The sequence below is a fragment of the Miniopterus schreibersii genome (genome assembly GCF_964146895.1).
Source record: "Miniopterus schreibersii genome assembly, chromosome: 10".
Taxonomy (NCBI): domain Eukaryota; kingdom Metazoa; phylum Chordata; class Mammalia; order Chiroptera; family Miniopteridae; genus Miniopterus; species Miniopterus schreibersii.
Window position 1 is genome coordinate 47,741,533 of NC_138110.1, and position 27,613 is coordinate 47,769,145.

At 36.1% G+C, this 27,613-nt stretch overlaps 1 protein-coding gene across 4 annotated transcripts in view; it reads right to left on the reverse strand.

Annotated features, from left to right (window-relative positions):
* The window catches only part of SPIRE1 (spire type actin nucleation factor 1), a 122,662-nt gene that overhangs the window by 23,926 nt on the left and 71,123 nt on the right, over nucleotides 1-27,613 (reverse strand). For 2 of the 4 annotated variants that reach the window (XM_081148179.1, XM_081148177.1), the window contains exons 5-10: nucleotides 25,030-25,107; nucleotides 21,197-21,361; nucleotides 17,604-17,690; nucleotides 16,275-16,404; nucleotides 11,032-11,073; nucleotides 5,560-5,732 (exon numbers count right to left, since the gene is read on the reverse strand). In XM_081148179.1, the coding sequence (XP_081004305.1) occupies nucleotides 5,560-5,732; nucleotides 11,032-11,073; nucleotides 16,275-16,404; nucleotides 17,604-17,690; nucleotides 21,197-21,361; nucleotides 25,030-25,107 (675 nt within the window). The remainder of the gene's footprint in view (nucleotides 1-5,559; nucleotides 5,733-11,031; nucleotides 11,074-16,274; nucleotides 16,405-17,603; nucleotides 17,691-21,196; nucleotides 21,362-25,029; nucleotides 25,108-27,613) is intronic. The other 2 variants (XM_081148180.1, XM_081148178.1) reach the window with 1 other exon arrangement.

The following is a 27,613-nucleotide window of genomic DNA, read 5'->3' on the forward strand; positions in this document are numbered from 1 at the left end:
AAAGTGTCTACTATGTGCCAAATAAAACTTAAATTCCTATTACTGGTGAAAAAAGATCTTCTTGGTTTAGACTATACCAAAATGAAGTACAATTACTTATTCTTAAAAAATTTATTACCTACTCTACGATAGAGAATACACATTAACTATAAGGCAACTTATTTCAATAACTATAGAAAATTGATAAATATTTTTAAATACAGAAGATATTAGGTTAATATATTAATCTATGACTATGTAAGACAAATAGTGAAAATTCTCTTAGACCTACTTACCACTGAAACATACCAGCCAGAGCTGGTATTTTAAGGTGATTTTAAGAATTAGCCATTCACTAAAAACTGGCCTCACCAAAAACCTACTGCTGAAAGCATTAGTTTCAAACAAGCTACAATTCAAAGGATCTTGTTAAAGAACAGAAGAAGAAAGACTGTGTAAACCACACAGTTCAAACAAAGAAGGTTGGAACAGTGACCTCAACACTCTTGATACCTACCACAAAGAACAAATCAAGCAATGTAAGCAAAACCTCAACCTCAGGCACTGTATAGGTCACACAGATCTCCAGAAAAGCGAGCAAGCAACTAGAATGGCTTCCTTCTGCTTATGGAAGGTCAAAAGGAAATAAAAGTCAAGAGTATTTCTTTGGAAAGGGAAAGAGTGGTCAAACACAGCACTTCCCAAATGATTACAAGGTGGGTGCTACCCTGATTTAAACAGCAAAAATCAGCCCCTGCCTTACACACTTCAGCTCACCTTCCCTAGAATCTTTTTTTTTTTTTTTTAAATATATCTTTATTGATTTCAGAGAGAGGAAAGGAGAGGGAGAGAGAGAGACAGAAACATCAATGATGAGAGAGTCATTGATTGGCTGCAGCCCGCAACCCGGGCATGTGCCCTGACGGGGAATCGAACCCTGATCGCCTGGATCCTAGGTCGATGCTTAACCGCTGAGCCACGCCCGGCCGGGCTAGAATCATTTTTAAAAGCCTAATTTCACAGAACTCTGAGTCATATCCACAGCTTTCACCCCACTCTTCTTTACTGATCTGAAATGCTCCCACTGTGAACAGCTAAGAGCCTATCCTGGAGGGGGGAGGGAGGGAATACAAGCCAGTTTGTAGGAGACAGAAAAATTATGGGGACACTGGCCTGATTCAGGGCAATCTGGGATTTGTTCCCAGAAGCTGTTGATGGTCTTCTGTCCCTGCATGCCCACCTCAGGCAGCTGTACCCAATTTTTTGACTACTTGAGAAGTAATCTTCGCCAGGATTAGTTCCTGCCGGAGAGGAATCACAGACACCCAGAAGGGGAACCAGGAGACTTACAGAGGCCCTATCTCCTGAGTGAGAGAATGTGTGTGTGGACTCCTATTTGCTGCTTGCCCTATCACATCTATCCCCATTGACTTAACACTTTTTGCTTGTCTGAGGAATTTTGATGGGACTCTGACATCTCTGGAACATCAATCTTTCCTGCTGCTTGGCCTGGCTTCTGACATTTGCTTGTTTGTTTGGGCTGATCCATTACTAGTCTCAGACACTCACTAAGTTAGGCGTGGTCTGGTTCTATATTCTGATTAGTGACTCTAACAGGTTCTGACTGTAACGAGGTCACTTTTGGAACTCCCAGTGCTTCACTGCGGCTTTGCTCCAAGGGCACCAATGGCATTGAAGGCTGCCAGAATTGTCTACGAGGCCAATCTGGGCACCTAACTCACTTAACAGGAACAAAAATCTTCCTTTTCCTGATAAGCCCAGCGAAGGCTCAGATATAGCTCCTTTACTTAGATTTCCTATTGGAAGCTTTGATATGGCTCAGATCAAAGCTTATCTTCATTTAAAAATGTTACCTGGAATAAGCTAGCAGAGGTTATTAAAGATATAAAGCAAGAAACATTAAAGCTAGATTTCTCAGAAGAGAAAAAAGGAGTGATAAAAAAAGGTCTGATGTTGGCAGTCTAGTTTAGTAGGAATTCTGCTACTCAAAAAGTTGTATGACTTTTTAAACTTGGTCTCTATCTCTACTAGGGGTTGTTTTCTGTTGAAAAGTCATGATGTTGGACAAAATTTCTAAGCCCCCTTCCAGTTTAAAAATTTAAAAATTCAGGCATTTTCATACACTGCTAGTTGGAATACTAGCAAGTTTATGAGATATGCAGACTTTGCAGTTAGACTTGGGTTTCAAATCATTTACCAGCTCCTTAACAGTGTAAGTTCAAAGACAAAACCTTTCTGTTTCTGTTTCCTTATCTTTTATACAAGGACCACAGGTACTTTCTAGGGTGTGAGGACAATTTATAATACCTAAAGTACAGAGTTAGCTCAATGAAAAGTGGGTGTTATAGTTTTAAGGAACTTAGCAACATGTATTAAGAGCTATAAAAATGTGCATTCTTTCACCTAGGAAATATACTTCTAGAAATATCCTGAAAAAATGTACCATAAGGATGTTTGTAATAGTATTGTTACTTAAAACTCAAGAATAAGGGAATGGTTAAATAAAATATGGTAAACTACTATGATGGAATACCACACAGATATTAGGCATCGCGTTGGAAAAGGATACTTAATGAGATGGGGAAAATGCTCATATATATTTTTAAAGTAAAAACCGCAGGTTACTTCTAGTTCTGGCAAAATGGCAGGTTAGATAACCTATTTCTAAGGCTGAAAGTGGTTTCTGGGTTACTACAAATGGTCAAGTTTAACAACTAGAAACTTCGAAAAGACATCAAGTCCAGCTTGCAGTTAATGCTTATTATTTATTATTTAACTATTATTATTTAAATATACAAAGCTGCTGGATAAGTCTAAGAGAAAAAAAATCAGTTTGCTGGTTTTGTAACTGAAGTTCTTAACAGAAAGGAAAAAAATGTATTTCCCTGATTGAACAACAAACTTATGGCATTAAGAAAATTTAAAATGCAAGTCGCCCGGCCGGGCGTGGCTCAGCGGTTGAGCATCGACCTAGGATCCAGGAGATCGGGGTTCAATTCCCAGTCAGGGCACATGCCCAGGTTGCGGGCTAGGCAGCCGATCAATGACTCTCTCATCATTGATGTTTCTATCTCTCTCTCTCCCCTTCCTTTCCTTTCTCTGAAATCAATAAAAATATGTTTAAAAAAAAAATACAAGTGAATGCCTCACAGTTCTTAAAAGGATTTTTGTTTTTACATAAAGCAGTTGAGTTTATATTGATAAAGTAAATAATTCATTGATATTCTATTTCATAAGACTATTTGATAATAATAATACATGGACTGATGAGAAAATTCAGAACTAAACGGATTATTTAAACAGTATATTCTTTGTGATAATTTGGATCCAAGTTTAAGTTAAACCTCAAAGATAGCAATAGGCAATAGAAAATTTCTGGTGGACCGTGTAATCCAATAAAAAGTGTCTGCATAGGTAAGCAGAGGTGATATCCTGGAATGGTGGAAGGTATCTCATAATATGAAGTCTCCATAGAAGAGGAAATTAAATGAGATCATGTATGAATGAGTTTATCATACAGCTGGTATTTTGGTGGCTGGAAGGTATTTTTTAAATATATTTTTATTGATTTCAGAAAGAGGGAGGGAGAGGGAGAGGGAGAGAGATAAAAACATCAATGATGAGAGAGTTATTGATTGGCTGCCTCCTGCACAACCCCTGCTGGGGATCGAGCCCACAACCCAGGCATTTGCCCTGACCAGGAATCGAACTGTGATCTCCTGGATCACAGGTTGATGCTCAACAGCTCAACCATGCCGACTGGGCCGGAAGGTATTTTTTAAAATGTGAAAATAAAAAAATCTCTAATGAGACAAGACTGGTAAGTTAACAGGAGAAATTTAAACATGCATAATATCATTTCCTATGTAACAGGGCATAAAGTGCTCAGTTTGCAGCTGGATACATCACTGCTTCTTCCCTAAAGGGAGGTTCTGGTCTCTTCTTCAACCACTGCAAGGGTTTCAGTATGGAGGGTGGGCAAAGAGGCCTGTGCAAGGAGCAGGGGGACAGGCAGGCTCACTGGTAAGAAGTGCAGTGTTCGCTGAGCACTGTAATTCCCTAGTGGAACACTTCCTCTTACAACAAAAAAGAAACCTCACACTGCTCTGTAAGGCCTTAGGGGAGCCTCAGAAGATGGGGGTGGGGATAGGGGGGTGCAGGGCTCTAGTCTCCACCCTCCATTTTTGCTGATATTGTGTACTTATGAAGGGTTAATGTGAAGAAAAAGGTTTTCGTGTTTAAAAAAAAGTTTGTGAGGGGAAGAAGAAAAATGGGGAAGTAGGTGATAAAATGGAGAGGATAGAAGAAAAATAGTAAGATCAACTCTTTCTGCGATTCCTCTTTATTTGGTCTCTACTCTCCTCTAACTACAGCCCTGAGCCTTGACTTAGTGTTGTTCAAGGGGCAACCTCAGCCAAGAATTCATGAGACAGGTAAGCATAGCTGCTGTAGGATAAACAAGAAAGGTTAGAATCAGACTGCTCCTTGGTCCTCAAAGAAAGTCTGGGCCAGCAGGGGAGAAATACATAAGCCTGCCGTGACAGCATGGCAGGTGTCACACAGCAAAGTGGAAGGCCTCTGCCCGGTGCTCTGCTCTCCGGATTCTACAGCCCAAGTCCTCCCTCTTCCATGAGCTTCGCTAGCACCCGGGGGAGTCCCTGTAGTGGCACACTATGTCACACATTACGCAGCCTCAGATAGTGCCTGGTAGGCCATGTGTGTTCACTAAGCATGTGTAATGATTCTTAGATAGACGTTTTTAATTTCCCATTTAGACTATAAGCAATGGGAGGGCAAAGCCTGTTGCATTTCTGCTTCTCCTTTAGTTCTTACTGGAAGCATTCTATAAATATTTGAATGGGAAACTGAAGTGGCATTGGAAAAAAAAAATCAGTGAAAAGAACAAATAGAAGAACAGTTACAGAATATATAAAAAGTAGGGAGAGCCCCAGCCTGGGGGCTCAGTTGGAGCATCATCCCATAGACCAAAAGGATGACGGTTGGATCCCTGGTCACACGGTTGGGGCACATATGGGAGGCAACCGATCGATGTTTCTCACAACAATGTTCCTCTCTCTCAAAATCAATAAACATACTCTTGGGGGAGGATTAGAAAAAGAAAGTAGAGAACAACATTGCTATAAAATGTGAATGAAGGCAGCACGTGTAATGTGATGTGGGATGTACCTAACTGTCTGTAATTGTGGTTATTTTTGTAAGTAAGCAAATATGACCTGAGGTAAATCAGTCTTGGTTTAGGAATTCCCTGACATTAGGAATAGACGAAGGTGGGGAAAAGAACACCTATCCATTAATTTGGAAAAGACAGAATTCCTCAACATCTTTTCCACGTTCATACTTTCTTTACCAAGTGACAGTAAGTAATCCACTGTTTTATTTCCTGCTAAACAGATTAATTTTAATCCTAACTTTACTGTTTGAAAATGGGGAGGGATTAAGTAACAAGTAGAAGCAATATGATCAGTAATCTAGGTCAGAGACTGTTGGCATCCTGAACTTGGAGTTGAGGCTTGTGAGCCAGGGCCCACGGGACCTCACCTCAGAGTCAGAGCTGTCCAGTTCAGCCAGAGTTGGAGCTTTGAGGAGCTTCTTCCTCTGCACAGGCACCTGCTGAGCAGCATTTAACCTATTTTCTTTTGTTTTTGATGTTAAACCTCCATTCACCACTGATGATTCCGCAATGTTCTTTGGAGATTCAGGGGTAGTTACATCTGGTAAAAGAAAGAAGAAAGCTCACCTTTTCTTGAGCCAAGAAAGGCAATCAGTGGATGAAACATACTTTTCTAAGTACCTGCACTCAGGAACACACACTAGGTGACACAGCATTTCCATGTCACACACATACAACACAGAGGCTTGATACAATAACACCTATGTACAAAGCATTTTTGTTAGATATTAACTGTCAGACTCAATTAAAGAAAACTTTTAAACTTTTAACTGACTACATGTTCACATTTATAGATTAAAATTTAGAGCTGGAAGAAATTCTACAGATAACTGACTCCAACTTCTTTATTTTCCAGAGGCCCAGAGAGGCTAGTGTTATAGACTCTAAAGAGCTAGTGATAGTTAGATCAGAGTGGTGGCATGCATGAAGCCTTATTAAGTGTGTGACTGTAAGGTATGAAAATGGTTTGATTTAAAATAGCTAATAATCTATATTAATATAAACATGAACACAAAGAATCTGGGATACATTCCCTCTGATAAAGCTGACTTAGTTTATTCAGAGCTCAAGTCTGGATGGGAAAGCAATGTAACAAATTAAAGAAATGCAGAGTACAGAGCACAGAGTATCGAGTATACAGTACAGTACGCTGCAGATGGTTCTGGTTCAAAGTCAAGCTCTGCTGCTAGCCAGCTAACCACTTGTTTCCTCATCTATAAAACGGGCTAACAACAGATACGAGCTTGTTGTGAGGATTAAATAAGTTAACAACTGCATATAAAATACTTAATACAGTGTGTAATAAAGGTGGTGCACCATGAATGTTAGCAATTAGTAACACCAATTAGTATCTACATTAGCAAGTAAGCTAGCTAAGATTCAGAGTGATTTAGCCAGAGTCACAAAGCTAGTGTGTGGCAGAAACTTGAATCCTGGTTAGCACTGATTCTAAAGGCCACTTTTTTTTTGTACTGTAGCCTGTAATTTTCCAATATAGGTGGAACTACTTTTCTTCAGTATTTCAAATAAAGTGTTAAACATTTAAGTTTAATAACTACCAAATTTGAGTATTTAAAAATGAGAAAAAGCAGTCACTGCATAATTTAAGTTCCAGTCCAGCACCCAGGACCATGAACAGATCTATGCACATGGAACAGTCTGAAACTCCTGCAGTTGGGGATAAAGGGCACACTAAGCACTCAAGTGAAAAAGATGATTAATGCTCTTTTATGAGGGGAAAGTATTGTAACTGGTTATTATAAGATATAAGAATTAGCAGTTCTCCCCAACATATAATATTATACGCTTGAAGTTTAAGAAGTGGATTTCCAGGAAACATTAAGTATATAAATGTGTTCTAGTACAGCCTTCTATGACATTATTTTAAAGAGTCATGTAAATTATTTATTATATATGATATATATATGATTTAATATTTATAATTTCTGCTTATTTTGAGGGATCAAGAAGGCCAGAGAACATGCCCTTGTGAGCTAGAAGAAAGGGTTTGAGTAGGCTGGGAAGGATGGAGGGAAGGGAAAAAGGAAGGAAGAAGACTGACACACCTGTCCATCAATCATTTATCATTTTACATAAGATTTCTAATAGAAAATTTGACAACATGTGTTAATTCTGTTACTGTTTCCAGGTATTAAGTAGCTAGAACAAATACATAATTGGGGAAGGAGGTATGCTGAAGGGGACAAAAGGGCAAAAGCAGCGAGTTTCATGTATATTATAGTGGTTAAAGTCTTCAAATACATTTTTGATAAGGAGGTGCGGAGTGCTGGGCTGCCACACTTAGGAGGATAATTTAAAAGTTCCCAGAAAGCAAAGGAGGAAATGATTGGGCTAATTGATTAACTTCTATTAAAAAAAAAAAGGTAGTGCTTACATATGGTCCAGGAGTATATTTTTAAAAATCTTATTCTATAGTGGCTCTTATTTTATACCCTTCCTGTGGAATTGCTCATGTTGTTGTAGCAGTCTTTCAAGAGAAAGCACACGGCTAAAACTGCACACATCTTTCACTCCTCTTAACTACCCATATTCCAATCGAGGCTCCCAAGTTGGAGGTAGAGTATAGTGAGAAGAGTGCAGTCAGCTTCCCAAAGCAGGTCTCACATTCCCCATCGACCAGGTCAGGATGAAACCACTTAGAAGTGCATGGAGGAACACTGAAACAGTTTTAATGGTTATACATTTATTTTAATGTTTCAGAAAAAAATACTATATCAGATGCATGATTTTATAGATGTTATTGCTTAAGATTTTAAAAAGTAATTTATGATAAATTTTAAAAACTTAAAACAGTACCTGGTAGCACTTAAGTCTGGCAAAAATCATGAGGGTGGCATCTGAACTGAAGTTTAGGAAACACTGCTGCCATGAACTCATTTCATTCTCAATGCAGGGGATTTGAGAAATTACCCAATAGCTCTCTAAGTACCTAAACACTGTGCTATGAGACTGATAACTGTATTTGAGGTCACTGACTAAAACTACTAAAATAAGTACTTTGTACTAAATTCAAAGCTTTGAGATAAATAGGATTAATAAAAAGTATGTTATGTAACAGGTTTCAGAATGATCTCCACATATAAGATTAAATACTGTGCGTGATTTTCTCTCATAGTTAATATTTGTAAAACACCCAGTTGCAGTTGAACATATTTTTAAGAGATGTTTTTAAGTAGTTTAATTATTTATACTTTTCTGTTCAAATAAATAAATCCTCATTACTTCAGTGTGTCATATGAAAAAACAAAATATTTAGACAGGACTTTGTACTTCTTCTATGTAAGACAGAATTCCCTGAGAAAAAACAAACGATATTTATAAGTAAGCAAAATATTTAAGATGCTAGATATGGCTTGAAAAGTCATATATCTCAGGTTCAGTGCATAACCGTGATATTAAATAATTTATGTAATAACTTTATGCATGCTAGATACACCCAGCTGCTGCTTTATTTAGTTGAAGGAGATATAACTGGGATACAGATTATATATTTAATATTTGCATTGGAAAAATAAATTATACTTACCTTAATTAATGTTGAATGGATTAAAATTTTCCACTAAGAATATTTCTAAGATATACCTAAGCAACAGAATATACTTTATGTCTTATTCTACACTTAAGTTCAGAGGAGTTATTTATATGTTTCAATATTTACTCATTAGTTTTCTAACTTTGCATTGCAATCTTTGCATCAGGTTAAAGAATGGCTCCATCTTTTCCATTTATATATATGTATTTTTAAAAATTGATCTTAGAGAGAGGAAGGGAGGGAAGAGAGAAACATTGATGTGAGAGAGAACATTGATCAGTTGCCTTCTGTATATACCCCGACTGGGGAATGAACCCGCAACCTAGGTATATGCCTGACTGGGAATCGAACCCACCACCTTTTGGTGTACAGGATGACGCTCCATCCAACTGAGCCACCTGGCCACGGCCCATTTATAATTTGAGACATTTTAATTGAGTAGTCAAAATGCAACAATGAAAACATAAAAGCAGCACAAGAAATTGAGAATAAAGCATGTAGAAATCATGAAGTACATACACATTAAGGTATGAAATAAACTACAGCAAATGACAAACAGTGAAAGCAAATACAAATTTTTTGTTACTATTTTATATCAAGGAGGTTAAGTACCAAGATCTTTTTGCCTAACACACAACCCATCAGATAACCTATAAGAATCCAAAATACACCTATATACAATGTGTGTGTGGGCATGCATAATGTCTACATCAGCCACCTGTGCTTAATTGTGTTAGCCAATAGTCAATGTGTTTCAGTAGTCAGCCACCCCCATACAGTCCAAATAATGGAAACATCTTTAGTAGATATTTAGAAGAGATAGAGTGTCTATACTATATACTGCCAACTTTTAGAGACTGGCAGTAACATATATATTCCAAAACATTTCTGAGTTTATTTTCCAGACCAGATTTTTTAAATAAGGTTACTCTGCAAATGGTTGATAAAATAAAAATTTCAAGCAGATAAAGAAAATAGAAAAGCTCTTTAGTGGTCAGTCAAAAGTAGTAAAAGAGTGTAAATTATTTATCTGAGTTTCTTTTTTTATTTTATATATATATTTTTTATTGATTTCACAGAGAGGAAAGGAGAGGCAGAGAGAGAGAAACATCAATGATGAGAGAGTCATTGATTGGCTGCAGCCCACAACTCGGGCATGTGCCCTGACCAGAAACCGAACCCTGATCGCCTGGATCATAGGTCGATGCTCAACCGCTGAGCCACGCCCAGCAGGGCTATCTGAGTTTCTTGAAAGAGCAAATATTAGTCATACCTGAGACTTAGAAATGTAAAAGGAAGTTTAAAAAACAGTTGGGAACTAGATTAGCAGTTGAAAGATACTTAGTACATATTTATAAACAGAATATAATACTAGAATTCTCTGGCCCTTTAAATATGAATTTGTATTTAAGATATGCCAACAATTCCATGGCATATAAAAGAAAGTTCTGGAAGAATGTATTAGTCCCAACATATTATCTCATTTTACATTCAAAATGACTGCTTCCAAAATTAAAAATTCTAACTTGCAAAATAATTTATGAGGATTAAGTTGGCTTGGAAACTTCATTCATATATAGTTCAAAAACTCAATTTAAAAAGAGGGCTGATTTTACAGATCAAATTTACTCATTAGTAGTTATTTGTTTCACTATGAATCCCTGTCTATTTAACAGGAAGGGTCTAAACTTGCACAACAAACCTGGGACACACATTTTACAAACCAAAGCCACGGCAGTGCTTTTCTGTTTTTATACTGTTAATGAGCACTCAGTATCATTTGTGACTTGGCTCTTTCTACAGGGAGCAAAGAGATACAAAAGACAGCTCTTGCCTATCAATTGAGAAGCTGCAGTCCTCTGAAGTAGCTGATAGTTTTTAGTTAAATGCTTTAGAAAATAAGAAGTGTCAAAACTTTGTTTCTTGAAAGGTTTCTTCCTATTCTCTTAAAGAGAAGTTCTGTTTTAGACTTTGACATCATTGCTTCAGAAGACTGTGGGTAAGTGACAGAGACCATAAGGATCAGCAGCCGTATTCCATAACCATAGGTATGGCGCAATAGTTCTTCCATAATCCCTTGGTAGGCAACGGATTTCTTGCAGTTTTAATTTTTTAAAAGTATAATGTTTTCAAATAAACAGAAAGTCTTATTTTACTGACCACAGCTTAGAAGAAGCCTTTCAATTTTCTTTTTTTTTTTTTGACCTTTGAACAAGCAGATGAATGAAATGTATTTCACAGAAGCCACAAAACCCACGTCAGGTGTGAAAAAAATTTTCTTTTTTACCTGACAAGTCAAAACTGTAAGACATGCTAAGTGGCCGCATTGCTGAAAAAAGAAAACAAACAATAAAAAGAAAATAATTCAGCCGTTAGGAATATACAGGGAGGAAGGAAAAGAGGCAAGATTTGAGAAGACCCGGAGTGGCACAATTCAGACTTTAAGGCAAAAGGTAGTGAATAAAAATCTAAAATATAATGAAAACAATGAGTCTTAGTTTCAATTTTATCACTAAGACTTTAAATGAAGTAACATAAAAGAAAAAACTTTTTAAAGAACATGTTAAAAATGAAAGCATGATAAAGACAAACATTTTCAAGAACCATAGTATAGGATTTTTTACTTCAATATAACATTGATCAAAAGAAAAAAACACACAGCCATTTTAAAAAACACAGTTTTAGGCAACATACAAAATCTTTAGAATTTGAAGATAAATGTGTTCTTATGTCATTTATTTCATGATGAAAATTTGGCTCTCCTCATAAAGGTGAAACATTTTATAGAAAGTTTCACTCAGGAAGGAGCAGCATCACAATGTGTCAATAAACTGTCTATTGTAGGCAGTGTAACCTAGTAGTTGAAAGGCAGCCTCAGGAGGCCTAACTTTGGATATCAGCTCTGCCACTTACTAGCAGTATGATTATGGGCAAGTTACTTAACCTCTCTGCTTCAGTTACTTCATCTATAAAATGGTAATAATGATACCTTATGGGACTATTAGGAAGAATAAATGATTTTGTAGCAAAAAAAAAGGAAAGGTGCTCAGATCACTGCTTGGCACACAGCAAAAGGTCAATAAATATAATTTAAGAATAAACTTACTTCTTTCCTACTGAATAATTTGTTTTTAAATTTTTATTACATACCAAAAACGACTGAATGTATACTTTAAGTGGGTAAATTTTATGGTAGGTAAATTATATCTCAATAAAGCTGTTTTTAAAAAGGTTATACAAAGATTTGATGAATTTGAGTATCCATGACAGTCAGAATTATCTATTTTCACAATAGCCCAAAATTCTTACCAGGACTCTATGACCTAGGCTCAGGGAGGACAGGCACCTTTGTGGTCAGAAGAGAACAGAACATCAGGTCTAGTGGGAAAGGCAGTACAGGCGTAGCAGGCAGAATGTCTGCCCAGTTCATATTTTCCAGGTAGACTGCCTGTAGAGTTCTAACACCCAAATTTAAAAGTATATAAGTACCACTTTTTAAATTTTTTTTAAAACTTATCTTACTGATTTCAGAGAGAGATAGATAGAAACATCAATCATGAGAGAGTCATTGATCGCCTGCCTCCTGCACCCCCTGGCTGGGGATCGAGCCCGCAACCCGGACGCATGTGCCCTGACTGGGAATCGAAGCCCAATTGCCTGGATCCTAGGTCGATGCTCAACCACTGAGCCATACCCGGCTGGGCCATATAAGTACCTCTTGATATGTTTTTTGGCAGATGTTTTTTAAAGGAACAATTTATATTTACAACTCAATGTCTCAATATAGTATTTTTTTTAAACGATGTGAAGGAAAAGCACTGAGTTACATCCCAAACACAACTTAGCAAGACGTCAGAATCACAGTAGATATTTTAAAAGCACTTATGTCAACAAAGGGGATGTGAATCTTAAATGGGGCAAATAAAGCAACTAATTAAGAATCATACTTATTGTTTGATAATCAGGAAATAATATTTTAGGTATTTCATCCTAATATACAAACTACAATGTAACTTTTAAATAAGAATTTTACTGTGTTTTAGTTGTCTTTAGAGATATTATGTATTTGAGAATAACCTTCCACGCACCATTAAAAAAAAACTGCATTTCTAAACTCAAATATAACCAAGTCTGGATTTCCTCAATTACGCAGAGCAAAGAAAATACTATGCCTTGTCAAAGCACTCATCACTCTTCTCTAATATCTTATTCTGCTATTCTCTGGTTACATGAAAATAGCTTTTGAAATAAGACTGACTACTGCACAAGAAAGAGATGCTATTATTTCTTGGAAGATGAGGTTCAGATTTTTCTAAGTTCTACATACCACAAAGAGGACAGCAATCAACCATCATAGCAACCAAGAGGTTTAGGTAAATGATGCTTTTAAAGGAACAACGTATATTTAAATCCCAAAATCTCAATACAGTATGCGATGTTAGGAAAAAGAAAACGATCAGATATGAACACTATGTACAAGAATAGTCATTTCACACTTAACAGGGAAAAACAGTCTGTAAAACAATAGGTAAATAGGTAAATAAAATACAGTTTAGCCATATGTGAGGATATCATGTCCTTACAATAATGTTCAGAGTCATATTTAATGGCATGGGAAGTGTTCCTGCTACATAGTGTTAAGTGAAGAGAGCAGAATACTTCACATACAGTTTTTGTTTCCATTTCATGATGAACAAGTAGATTTGCAGTGACTGCCTCTGGCTGTTGAAATTATGGGTAACATTTCTTTAAATATTTACATATTTTCCCCATTTCAACAGTGAGTTTCCACTTGCAATTACATGGAGAGGAAAGGTTGTAAAAATATTTAGGGAAACATTTCTATTCTGCCAACCTTATCCTAACCAAACTCTCCTAAGGAAAATTGTAAGAACCAATATACATCTACAGAAATAATGAGCCCAAATCTTTTACTGTTCAATTAAAATTTAAGATCACTTTGAAGGCAGAATTCTAGAGGTAAGACTCTCACAGAACAATCACTTGCTACAATAAGCTCAATTCTGTTTTTTTTGTGTGAAATATCAACTAAAAAGGTTAAAATAAGGTATAATCAACATAAAATTGATATTTAATTATTTTAAAATAGGGCTTCTATTAGTTAGCATCTAATTTGTTTAAAATTAAACAGAAAAATATGTATGTGACAAGCATTTGTGATGACCTTCCATGCAATTTGAGAGTGTCCCCTTGATGCTTACAAGGATTGCCAGCCCTTATCTCTATCATCTATCTATCTATCTATCTATCTATCTATCTATCTATCTATCTATCTATCATCTATCTATCATCTATCTATTTATTATATGCTAGTCTCTTTCTTAAACTCCCTTGAATGACCTCACTTAATGCCCTCTCACTGGCTGCTGTTAATACTCATGTATATCTCCTGCAACATGAACATGCATGACACTCCAGTCACCCTTCTATAAGCATCTGTGGGCAGGGCCAATGCCTTATTCATCTGTGTACCCCAACAGCTGGCACAATGCTTAATAGAAAATAAAGATCTGAAACACTACTGGGGGGGGAAAAAGAGACTCGATGCCGGATACCATGCAAGGAATAGCAGCACACTATGCTAGTCTTGCTCCTTTCTCTATCCCATTGGCACTTCCATTACAGTTTATAATGCCTAAGCCTAATTACTCTTTACTCCTGTAAATCATGAAGCTTACTTTTCTCATGGCAAACTACTTGTTTTGCTTTATAGTTTTGTTGAAATCTTTTTTATTACCTCTATTATTCCTTCTCAAGGTGTAGTAAATGAAAAAAAAATCTGTTCTAAAACCACCATCCTACAATACCATTTCCTTATTTTTCTATAGTGGTTCTCACTCTCTGCTCTCAAGAAAAAGGCACATACATATAGTGTGTGAAATATGCAAACATTTAAAAAAAATGTTTCAGGGGATTCACAGATGCTCCTCAGGCCCATTAAAGGGCTCCCAGGATAAGAACTCCTGGTTCACAGGTTCGGGCTCATTATTATATAAATGCTCATGTGGACTTTCACTTTGCATGCTTTAAACATCATTTTTAAGAGACAACACTTGCTGCCATAAAAATCAGACAGGGATAAGTTGTCTGATATAACTTTTACTTTGTAGCTTAGTAATTGCAAGGTACATTAAAAAATTTCAACACCTATGGGAGTACTTTTTACAGCCTAGTCCATGCACTAGGAACTGGGGATAAAATAACGAACACAACAGACACTGGTCCTGCCATCATGAAGGTCACAATGTACCCACAGGGCCAAGAGTCAAAGAATATCAATATGGGGTGACCGAAGAGTTCAGAGCTAGAGGCACGGAGAGCAATCAGAACTGATGCAATAAACTAGACAAGAGAAGATGACAGCTTAGGTTAAGATGGTGGCTGCTGGGCTGAAGAGTGGAAGACCAGAAAGATCCAGAAGTAAAATCAATAGGGCTTGGCTGTTAAGAGTCAAAGATGATGCTGAGGCTTGTGTTGGGCACACTGAGATGGGGGGACAGGAAGAGATGGTTTGGGTAGAAAGTAGATGAATACCCTTGTGGACTTGTCTTGCTTGTAAGATAAAAGGAGGCCCTATCTAGCAGACAGATGGATGCATGAGTCTAAACTTGAGAAATCCGTGCTGTAGATTGGGGGCTGGAAGATTGCCAGAAAAAAAATCATGGAAAAAAGGGTGTGGTTGAACAGGAAGAAGTGAGCCCAAGATAGAAACTTGAAGGATCAAGAAGTCTCAAAGAAGTAGAAGAAATCAGAGGAGCAAACTAGGAGAGGTGGTATAGCAGAACGGACTCCTTTCCTGTTCAGGTGCCACTATAATCTATTTCCCTAAAGGAAGTTTCTCTGAGTTCTTTGAGCATCTTACAAATTGGAGGAGAGCTCTATAAACAAAATGTTTACAAACATTTTATAATATGATCTGTCTATAAATCAAAATCAATGTGTGCTTATAGTACACGTTAAAAACATTAAATATACTAAATATAAAGGAGTTGTGGGAATAGGTTAAGTGATATTAGATCACTGATGCTTTCATCACATAATACTGTATCTTTAAACCCATAATTAAGACAATGGAAACTTGAAGTAAAACTATCATCTTTATTCTAAAACATAACTTATCTTTGTATATGTATTATAATTTATAAAGTATTTTGACCACAATCTTATTTAATTCTTACATAAAAGCCATAGTGAAGGTTTAGAGGAATTTTTATACCCCTTTTGCTGACAAAGAAACAGACACTCAGAGAGGTAAAGACACTCCTTGCCTGAAACCACAATCCAGAAATTGGCAGAGTTTTGTCCACTATGCCATGATCCTCTTGTACAGTTCAGTAGCATATATAGAAAGAATTTATTATTCTATGAATGTCAAGTATAAATCTCAAACTCCTTGAACTATCTTACCTTTGCAACATTATACCATTATTTTTCACTAAGCTGGTTATATAAAGATACTTTTTCAAGTGGGTGACTCTAGATCAGGAGTGTGGCAAACAGTTGACTCACCTAATCGGCTACGTCTAATCTCTTCTGGTGAGACGGGTCGCAGCTTTCTTTCTGCTTTGATTTCTTCTAGTATTCTCTCATGGAGGCTCTGTGGCCGTGGAGGAGTAGGTTTTAGCTTTCTGGCTGAGGCCTTGAAAAAGAAACATAATAGTTGGAGGCTTTGAGTAGTTGTCCTTAAAGAATTTTTACTGAAGTACATCCATATGGTATAGCATTATTAAATTATATTTTATTGACTGACACACTGCTTGGTAAAGGCTATTTTTAAGTCATTATCAAGATTCCTAAAGCAATAGGGAGAGTGCTGAATTTCACAGTGGTTTAGTTGTATGTGCTCAACTAATTTTAAAGAGACAATTTTGTTAAAGCTAAAACTATGTTCCCTATATGCAAGCATGACAGGCAATCAATTGAAATGTAAGCTATACTTTATATAATATGATTGTTGTTTTTGAAACTAATATTTTTAAGTCATCACAACCTTCTCACATTATTATTATCTTCATTCCATAGTTGAATAAAGGCTTCAGGAGGCTGATTAACTTGCTCAGAGACATATAGCTGCTAAATATTGGAGCTAGTGTGTAAATCCAGGTTTATTTGACTCCATGCTCTCTCTTCTCTACAATGACCTACATTCTTAAAATTATTTCCTAGATGGCCTCTTTCTCTTATTTTAAAAAGATTTATAAAAGGCATAATTAATTATGCTTTAAATGTATACAATCTAGGACGGAAATACCATTCCCTTTCAGGTTAATGAATGTACACAGGTTTGAGAGGCTTTGGTGAGCACTGGCTATTAAGCCAAGGGGGAAAGAAGTGAGGAACAAAGGGAACACAAACCAACATTTACCCAGATTAAAATATTCTGATTCCATGGTCACTAGAAAGAACTCTGTTAACAGAGGAAGATAATTAATATAAAAGTATATGTACAGCAGGGTGAATTTACTGCAAAATAGTATCAAAATGACCATATAATCAAGGAGGTTATTAGCACTATCAGGTAACTGGAAGGGCAGGCAATCCACACCAGGAGCAATTTGGTATTGTATCTCGCAGTTATTCTGGGAAGTTTTGTCCAGATATTGCACCATAATCCAGGTTGTTTTGATTTAAAACATCCTAAGATAGCCTTGTATTAAACAAATGTTAAGTATTTTCCTGTGACTTAAATGTAATCTACAGATGGAAGTCACCATTCTGAGAATAAAAGCTCAATGTAAAAACTAACCACTTTAAGAGCTGAATGCTAGAGATCACACACCACAGGGGAATAATTCATTCTGTGAACTCTGATCAATAGGAACATGTCGAATTACATACTGGGTTTAAAGGAGGTCTTGATCTGATGAAGTCAAGAATGATTTCATGAGCACTTTTTTTTAACCGAGGAGGAATATCACCATTCACCTGAAAAAAGACAAAGAGTAGAAGATTCATCTGATTATAGCAGCGATTTTCAACCTGTGTGGGCAAGAATTTTTAAAACATGCGATAACTGACTAGTCAGGGGCACTGACCTCTTTTCCCTTAAATTGTCAAGAAAGAAAGAAAAAGGCAATAGCCAACACAACAATAGCCATCTGGCATGAATGCCCTGTCTTGAACCATAAATATATAGGTCACATAAGAGTTGCATCTTATTGGTCATGTTGCATAATAAGGTTGCGTCTGAATGGTTAGTTCTTGGTACTAGAAATCCTTATATACAAAAGTATAGGTACCTGACTTTTTAATAAGTCACTTTGGAGAAAAAAGGGTAGGTAATTACTATTATTATTATTATTGTAAATCAATCAAAATTAAACCGTTTTTGTTAGATCAGCAAAAAATATATTTTTTAGTATGCAGCAGAATTTTAATAATTAGTTTATTATGTGCCATAAAATAAAAAGATTGAAAACTGCTGGATTATACAACTGTCATTATAAGTTTCTAGGTACAGCTGTTATCTCAACATATGTCACAAAGTTACTAAAGTTATCTGTAATGTAGTTATATCCAGAACGCATTCCAAATAATTAAAATGGAGAGTAAATGGCTGTGTGACTTACAAAAATAATTACTGTAGAACTGAAGAAAATTCAGGCTCACTTTAGTTCTATTCTTTTGGAAAATTATATATAAGATATATCCTTTCCAACAAAAAGTTTCTAAAATTATAAATGTGAGTGGAATGAATAATACTATGTTTATTAATTATTTTATAATTTAAAAAGCCTTTTACCTCTTATTTTCATCCTTGTACAAAACCTAGGTAATAGGGAGGACTGGTAGCCTGATTCACAGTCTGTAGATAAAACTCAGGCTCAGAGCAAAAAGGGTTTCTCCTACCCTCACAGAACCAGCAGGCAGAAGAGTTTTGTGGAGCCCAGGTCTGTCTGTGATTCCTGTCCTTATGTCCTCCCTTTTTAAAGCAATGTGTTACCCCAAAAATTTTTTTACAGAAGTTCAAGAAAACCCCAGAAACTCACAAAAATGTAACAACCTAATCCCTCATTCTGGCCACTCAGAAGGCACAGTTGTGACCATTTTGTCATATTTATTTCCTAGTCTCATATAAAAAACTCTGTAACACTTTTTCCGTCTACTTTGGTGACTTACTCTTTGATTACCTCATCACATTCTAATAATTTTATTGGGGAAAAGAAAATGATAATTTGGTTATTCCTCTAGCATTAGTGGCTGCTTTGATCTATTTTGATAGGTTAGATATGTTTCTTTATGCTTCACAATTTGTTATTAAAAATGTCATGTAAAATTTTAGAATTGTTATACAATTTGATAAAACTTTTTCAAGTATTATTATTTTTTAAATATATATTTTTTATTTTTATTTTTTTAAAAACATATCTTTTTATTGATTTCAGAGAGAGGAAAGGAGAGATAGAAACATCAATGATGAGAGAGTCACTGATCGGCTGCCTCCTGCACGCCCCCGACTGGGGATTGAGCCCGCAACCCGGGCATGTGCCCTGACCAGGAATCGAACCCCGATCGCCTGGATCCTAGGTCGACGCTCAACCACTGAGCCACGCCTGGCCAGGCACATAAGACATTTTAAAAAAATCTTTATTGTATGAAACAATTAAACAGACTTTTCTATTACTTTATATTCTACTCCTGGAAAGACAGTACATATCCTTCCCACTGTTTTTCATATGCTTTTACTTTAATGTTCTTCCACCAAAACAGAGGTTAAGAGAATGGACTAAATAAGGTCAAGGTTCTACATTCCATCCCCAAATAAGCACATTAACTTCAGTTTTTTCACTAGTCAGAAACTGTATCCTGAATCCCAATTACCAAATGTGCGTCAGTGCTCATGAAGGAGATGGCACGACAGTATGGATGTGAGTCAGTGAAAGTCCTTACAAGTGGGAGGAAAAATAACTTTGTGCAAATACCATTCTACTGCTGGGTCAGTGAAATTACATACTTTCATATAAATACGGAACACAACTTGAAACAAGCTCTCTGAGCTGCAATGTCAGAATGCGACTGAAAACTAGGCTCTGCCTTATAACTGTCTGAACTTATAACTAGCTGAGCATCTCTAAACTTCAGTTTCCTTATCTGTAAAGTAAACAGATATACTCAAAAGTAAATCAACATGATGTTTAGCTTAAATATTATAGAATATTAAAATTAATTAAGCAGCTCAAACAGCTACTTAAATCTATTTGTTGTAAAACAAAATGTGTTTCATAAGAATCTTCTACATAAAATAACTGAATTTTCTCAAAAATACGAATATAATTCATTAATTCATTCAACAGTTATCTGGCTATGTGTTAGGCACATGCTCTAGTCACAGAGGATATAAGAGTGAAAGAACTAATTTTCCTATATTTGTAAGGGAGACAGACAGTAAATCTGATAATACATGACAATGTGAGCTTCTGAAACACACGGGCAATGACTTTTCTAATGGGGAGACATTTGGGCAGAAACCTGAAAAGTGAAGAGGCAAATAATGTAGATGTGTGGGGAAAGGGAGCTCCAGGAGAGAGAACAGGAAAGGCTCAGCTGCAGGAGCATATGCGGCACTTTTAAGGCAGTGGCAGAGACCACTGTGGCTAAAGAGGAGAAATCAACCAGGAAGGGTGGTAAAACATGAGGTGTAAGAGGTAGCCTGGACCAGGCTTTGTGGGGCTTGCAGTCCAAGGTAAGCACATGGAGTTTATTCTGTGTGATGAAGAGCAGTGGAAGGTTCTGAGCAGGGCAATAATGTAATCACATTTCACTTTTAGGAGGTTTACTCTAGCTGTTTTGGGGAAAAATAAGACTTAAAAGGGGCAAGAGTGAAAGCAGGAAGACAACTTAGAGGCCACAGTAATAGTCCTAGTGATAGACGGTGGTGGTTTGGTATAGAGGGGCATCTGAAGCATAGGCGGCGAGAAGTAGTAAGATTCAGGACGTATTTCAAAGGCAGAGCTATCAGGATTCTACTGCTAAGAACTTAACTCAAGGATTTAATTGTAGCTATTCAAAAAGGTGTATATATAAGGTCACACAAAATAGGATGCTGATAGCTGGATACAAGTTGATTAGTTTAATAAACTCTGGTATAACCATAAGCTGGAAAAGATGTAGTCATTTAGAAATGATGTTGAATATACAATGACATGAGAAAATGTTCATAATATGTTAAGTGAAATTAACAGGTTATAAAACAAAGCTCCAATATTAATCCATATTGCCCAAACAAAATGTATAAAAAGAAGTTGAAGGTTATACACCAGCATGTTAGCAAAATTTCTCTCTGGGTTGCAGAATTACACATTTGTAACTTTCTTCTATAAGCATTTGTATTTTCCAAATGTTCTATAATGACCATGTATTACTTTTATGAGAAAAAAATAATTTTTAAGAAGAACCATTTGAATTCATTAACAATTTTCTTTGTTACTTACCATCACTTTTCGCAAAGTGTATCTTTTGGATCGAATGTCATCCATTAGCATCTCATAAGGGGTGAGTTGATATTCAATGGGCAAAGGGTTGTATTGCCGCTCTTGGACCTTTTTAAGTTTTACTCCATTCCGCAAATCCCTCATCACCTGTACCCAGAATCGAGCCTGAAAGTACCAATGGTGGAGAGACATCAATGAATGAATTTACTAGTTTCCTATAAGTAGCTACAGTCATACAGAAGAAATGAAGAGCTTGGATTACAAAACACTGAAAAAAAACAAAAAGATTTTTAAAAATGAAATTTTAGGATACTAAAAGTGGGCAGAAAGCCAGTAGAGAATCCACAAGCTATAACTGCTGAGACACCTGGGTATACATCCTAATTAATCCACTGTGGTAGGCTTTAATGGTCTCAGCTCTGCAGGCCTTCTTGTTCATACACTGTTATGTAGCTTTGCTCACTAAAGCAGACGACTGTATTTCTCATACCCTGACTTTGGGTTTGGCTATATGATCTGCTTGGCCACTGCAACAGTAATGGATATGACATGACCAAAGGCTTCAAAAGCCAGTGCACAATGGGCTGTCATTCATACGTCTATTATCACCACGAGGACATCATGCCTGGATTGGCACGATGCCTACTGGCATGATCACTAGAAGAAGGCAAGAGACACACATGAAGTGAATCTGCAACTGATCTGCAATCTCATAAGCTATATAAATGTTACTGACTAATGCTACAGTGATTTTTGTAGTGTTCGGTTACATAGCATTATAGTGACCATAGCAAACTGATACAACCACCTACTAGCTGTCTGACATACAGCTAGTTCTTTCACCTTTCCAAACCCTGGCTTCCTTATCACTAAAAGAAAATGGTACTTCAAAACTTGTTGAGAAGATGAGAGGTGTTCTCTACATAGAAAATGTGTTCTGTATGTAGAAAATGCTCATAAATGACAATTTTTATGTTATCTTTGCACAAATTATTTAATATTAGTTTTCTTATCTACAAATAGCAAGTTGGCTTGTCTACCCTTCAAGAGAACGAAATATATATGAAGTACTTATAATAATATAAAACATATTAAATATGTATTATTATAACTCAACCCTTTTGTTTTCCTGCTTATAAGCTACAGTGTCATAGTCTCTACTTCACTGAAAAGAAAATCAATACAATATTTAACTGAAATATTATAGTTTGTTAAAATTAAAAAATAGCTCAAATATATTTTAAAATCAAGTGGTATATTTTATAAGAATTGTCTATATAAAATAACTCAGAAAATTTCTCAAAAATGTCCTCAAAAACAATTTGTGATAAAAAACAAAACAACAAAAAACCCCACCACACCAAAATGTATACCATTTCTTATTCCAAAAAGGATTTGAGGTACTTAATATTGAGTTATACTCATTAAACATCTTCTAAAATATTCATTTTTAAAACCAGATTCTTAGATTCTGCCATTAAAAATACTCTAATATATCCCTAAACTACTTCACTCTCTCTCTTGGGAATGATCTTGTCCCAACTTCTCTGCTTTCCTTACTCATTTCTTTAAGATCCAGTTCAAGTACCATTTCCATCTCATCTTTTAAACATATTGTCTCTTTTCTTGGCCTCCTCAGGCTTTAAGAAAATGTGACATGGAACTTCGAATTCTCAAAATAGATTAATTAGGGGATGATCACTCACTAGCTTTTGCTATAATTTAGGAAAGGACTAAAACAGACTTGTTTTATATAGCCAGTTCTTTATGTATTGTTTGGCAAAAATTTTACATATGACGTTTTAGAAATTAAAGTCATGGTTATTATACAAAATAATGCACAACTGTCACTGTATATATTACCAGAGATTTTATCATTTACATTCCACTAGTAATATTCTGAGATGTTTAGATTCAGCCATTCAAGAAATTCTGATTCTCCTTCATTCTTTCCTCATTTCATTCTATTCTTTCTAGGTAACTCATTTTAATGGTCTTATCTGAGAATTAAGATGGTGATCTAGGCAAAAAGTCCCTTTGGAGTTAGTGCATCTCTTGTCAGCGATCACACTAGTTTTTAAATAAGGCTGCCATAAGGCAATAAATTAAATTTTTAGTTCAAGTTTATACCAGCTATTTGCTAACGTGTGAACACCTGGAGTTACTTACCTGGCTTTAATATCTAGGAAAACAAATTTTAAAATTTAATAGCCAAGATGAAATACACCTAGCACAAAACTACCTATATATTAGTCTCCTATACAAAGGGGGCTTGATAATCAGTATTATTCTAAAGTGACAAATAACATTAGCTTATAAGGCAATATAAACTACATGTTTTTTAACCTTACTCTTTCTTTAATGTTCCAGGTTAATATCATTCCAAATATCTCAGTAAAGATATCCTCAATAAATTAAGATTATTGCAAACAGGAAACACCCAAATGACCATCAACAGAAGAATGGATAAACAATGGGATACTACTTGGCAATAAAACCCCCAAAAAAACCTGCTGCCCTGGCTCAGTGGTTAGAGCATGGGCCCCATGCACCAAAGGTCCATGGGTTAGATTCCCAGTCAAGGGCACGTACCTGGGTTGCAGGTTTGATCCCTGGCCATGGTCTCTCTCACATTGATCTTTCTCTCTCTCTTTCTCTTTTTCTCTCTGTCTCCCCCTCTCCCTCGCTTCCTTCCACTCTCTCTAAAAAAAAATCAATGGAAAAATATCCTTGGGTAAGAGTTAACAAAAACAAACAAAAACCTACTGATATAGGCAACAACGTGGGTGAAATCTTAAAAGAATTATTGTGAATAAAAGAAGCCAAGCAAAACCCAGTACATACTATTAGATTATTTATACAAAATTCCAGAAAATGGAAACTAATCTACAGTGACAGCACATCACTGGTTGCTTGGAATCTGGGAAGGGGGGAGGCAGAGAGTAGGGTTAAAAAGGGCTATGAGAAAACTGTAAGGCGAGATGGACAGGCTTATTATTTTGATTGTGGTGATGGTTCCAAGGGTATATATGTATACATGCATATGTCAAAATTTATCAAATTGTAATTTTTAAGCATGTGCAGCTTATTATATGTTGATTACACCTTAATAAAACTATTGGAAAAGAATATGGCAAACAATTAAAATCTAATATGGTCAAAAGCAAGTCGTTTATATCCCCCAAACCTGCATCTTTCCCTATTCCCTCATTTAATGATGTCATTACTTATGCAGTGTACTTAACCTGAAGAGTCAGAATCCTAAAATGTGCCTTCCCACTGACACCTGAACATACCTCAGTTTAACTGGGTGACATTCACTGTCCTGTCCCCAAGGCTGTCATGCCTGACTGTCTAAGTCATCTATTATGAGGGCAGGGATTCAGGGATCTAGTACCAGGCTGGAAAAACAGTAGACACTCAGTGTGTTACACAGATACACCACCATCATCTGCTCTATAAATCTGTCTTCTGTTTTATGAAGGCAGAGACCCCATATTATTCTTTTGGGCTCTAGTCAGGTAACTATTCATTAAATAATTGAATATACTACACTATAGTTTCATACCTTATCCTGAAACAGAGCCTAAACTTTGACTTACATACAAGATTATGCTAAAGTATTAATATAATCAGGAAGGTCAATATTTTAAAACACCAAAATTCCCAAAGACACTGGGGTGATTCTAATAAAATCAGATAGTTTTAAAAAATGGGAGATATTTCCTCAAAGGAAAGATTAGGCATTGAGATGCATGTAATATCCATTCATAGTAACAAGCAGCTATTTCTTCAACACTAAAAAGAACAGGGAGAACATCCAGCTATCTTACCCAATCAGCGTTTTTCAGCTCCTCTAAATCTGTGTTAGATTCATCGCTTTTTTCCATTTCTTGAATCTTCTTAAGATTCTACCAGTTGAAATAAAAATATTTGGCATAAAAATTTCATTAAGCTACCTTTTCAAATTAAAATTTCTACAGGACACCTTCAGATAAAATACAAACAAAAGCGTTATTCAAGCAGATAGTACAGGTAACAGGCTAACAGAATCACCAGTTCTTCAGGGAAACCTTCCCTTCCTCCTTGACTAAGCCAAATTTTCCTGCTATACAATTTTGCAGCACCATAAACCTTTCCTCTAGAGTTCTTATCAACACAAATTTTACATTTGTTTGTGCCTTCCCTCTAGACCTCATGACTCAGATTTCTGTTCTCAGAAGCTAACATAAGCATCGATACTTTTTGATGCTCAATATAAATATTTGTCAAATAATTTAATGAATAAATTTCAATATATAAAATGTCTTTTATTTATTTTTAATTTGACATGTATATATTGCAAAATGGTTATCACAATAAGGTTAGTTCCACTTTTATCACCTCACATAATTATCTGTTTTTAAATGGTAAGAGATTTTAGATCCACTCTCTTCACAACTTTCAAGTATATAATATTGTTAACTATAGTCACCATGTTGTACATGAGATCCCCAGAACTTATTTATCTTATAATTGGAAGTTGTACCCTTTGAAATTGCATTAATTCAACATTTGCAATTAAAAAAAACCTTGATAGGCAACAATGTATATTCACACATTAATTACAAATTTGTGTTATACCACTCCTACTCACAATAATTCAACTCTAATATATTTTGCTAAGTATATTTACCTATTTGCATCCGGACAGAGTTTAAATGCATTGTAGGAAACCTAGCTTGTTTTGTATGAAAATAATGAATACCAAATATGAAATATTTCTAAATCATTTATTTTTAGTTTTTCAACATCTCAGACTAATCATCTGTAAAATGAGAATAACACCATCTGCTTTTTTGTACTAAATAATGCCTAGGAGTATTAATACAGAAAAAATAAAATTACTCTAACTTGAAGAAAAGGTAGTATAAATAATGCATTATTTCCTCTTGCCCTGGAAAAGAAATTAGGAGGAAAAAAGTATATCTGACTGTTTCAGAATGTGTTTCCATAATTAATTTTAAAAAGAAAAGTTAGGTTTCCTGTTTGGGACTATGTAATAAGACACTTGCCACACCTGAGTCATGGCCTTGTCTAAGTTCCTTCTTTGGGTCTTCTGTTCCCCACCTTTAAAAGGAAGATACCCCCATCTATCTCACATTTAGAGCCTCTGGGGAAAAGGAATTCCCAAAACATGCATATCCTAATTCTCCTCTGTACTGCCCCAGCCCCATTCCCTATTCCTCTTCCAGAGTCTTGCTCTTTTCCAATGGCCTTAACTGCTGCTCTTGGCTCCAGTAGGGTGCTAGGGCAGCAGCTAACAAGTGCTAAGCCTTTAGGCAACCATCATTTAACCCCAACCATAACCCATGTTACTGGGGAAATTGAAGTACATAAGGCTAAATGACATGCCTGGGGTCCCCTCAAAGGCGAGTGATGGAGTGGGAGTGGAGCAGGCGGAAGTGGCACAAGGGTCTCAGACATGAGGTAAGACGTGTGGAAGGGACACCAGACAATGAAAAGAGTGGTCCTGTTGGGAACATAAGTGTCCTGATGCTGCTCACAGTGACTTAGATAGTTCTTAGAAAACAGCTAAATAAAGTTCTATTTTATTTTTACTAAAATTAATGTGTATGAATTGATATATTACACACAAAGAATAGAATTTATAACTTGTAACTGTACTTTCTAGATAATGGGTGCTTAACGTCTGCTATGTCAAAATCTCAGTAATAATCATTACAAAATTAGGACTCTTAGTTTTCTATTTTTAAAGATGTTCCAGATGTACTGGTATATACAGTATTTCTGATATTCAAAAACCCTAATTTTTTGCTAGGAATTATTAGTTATCTTTTAACAAATCTCTGATGATTTAAAACCACAGTTTTCAACCCAAGTGCACACTCTTTAGAAGTATCGAAATTAGAATTGAGAGAGGAAAAGACCAAAAAAGGAGAGGCACACATGTTTACAGTTTTCCTCGAATGACTACAACCCAGGCTCCATAGCCCAAAGAATTAAAGAAATACATTATTCTATTGAGTAAAAGAGTCCTCCTCCTGTGTGTTTTTTTTTAAACAATTAAAATGGTGAAAGAAAAGGGGTTTAGGAGGTGAACCGCCTCTGGGCATCCTAGGACTCCATCAGGCTGTGACATCTATTAGCAGCAGCACTCTCCTCTCCCCAACCCTCCAAAATGAGAGCTGAGAATAAGTATCTCAGCTCTATTTCTTCACATTCTGTCCTTAGGGCATTTGCACTGGCTACTCCCTCTCCCTGCAAAGCTTACCAAAATATCCACATAGCTTATTCCCACACATCCTTCTCATTCTTGATCAAATGTCACCTTCGCAATGTGTCCTACCCTGACCATCCTATATAAATGCCAAGCCCCACGCCCTGCCACCAGCAATGTCCCAGTCTACCTCTCTT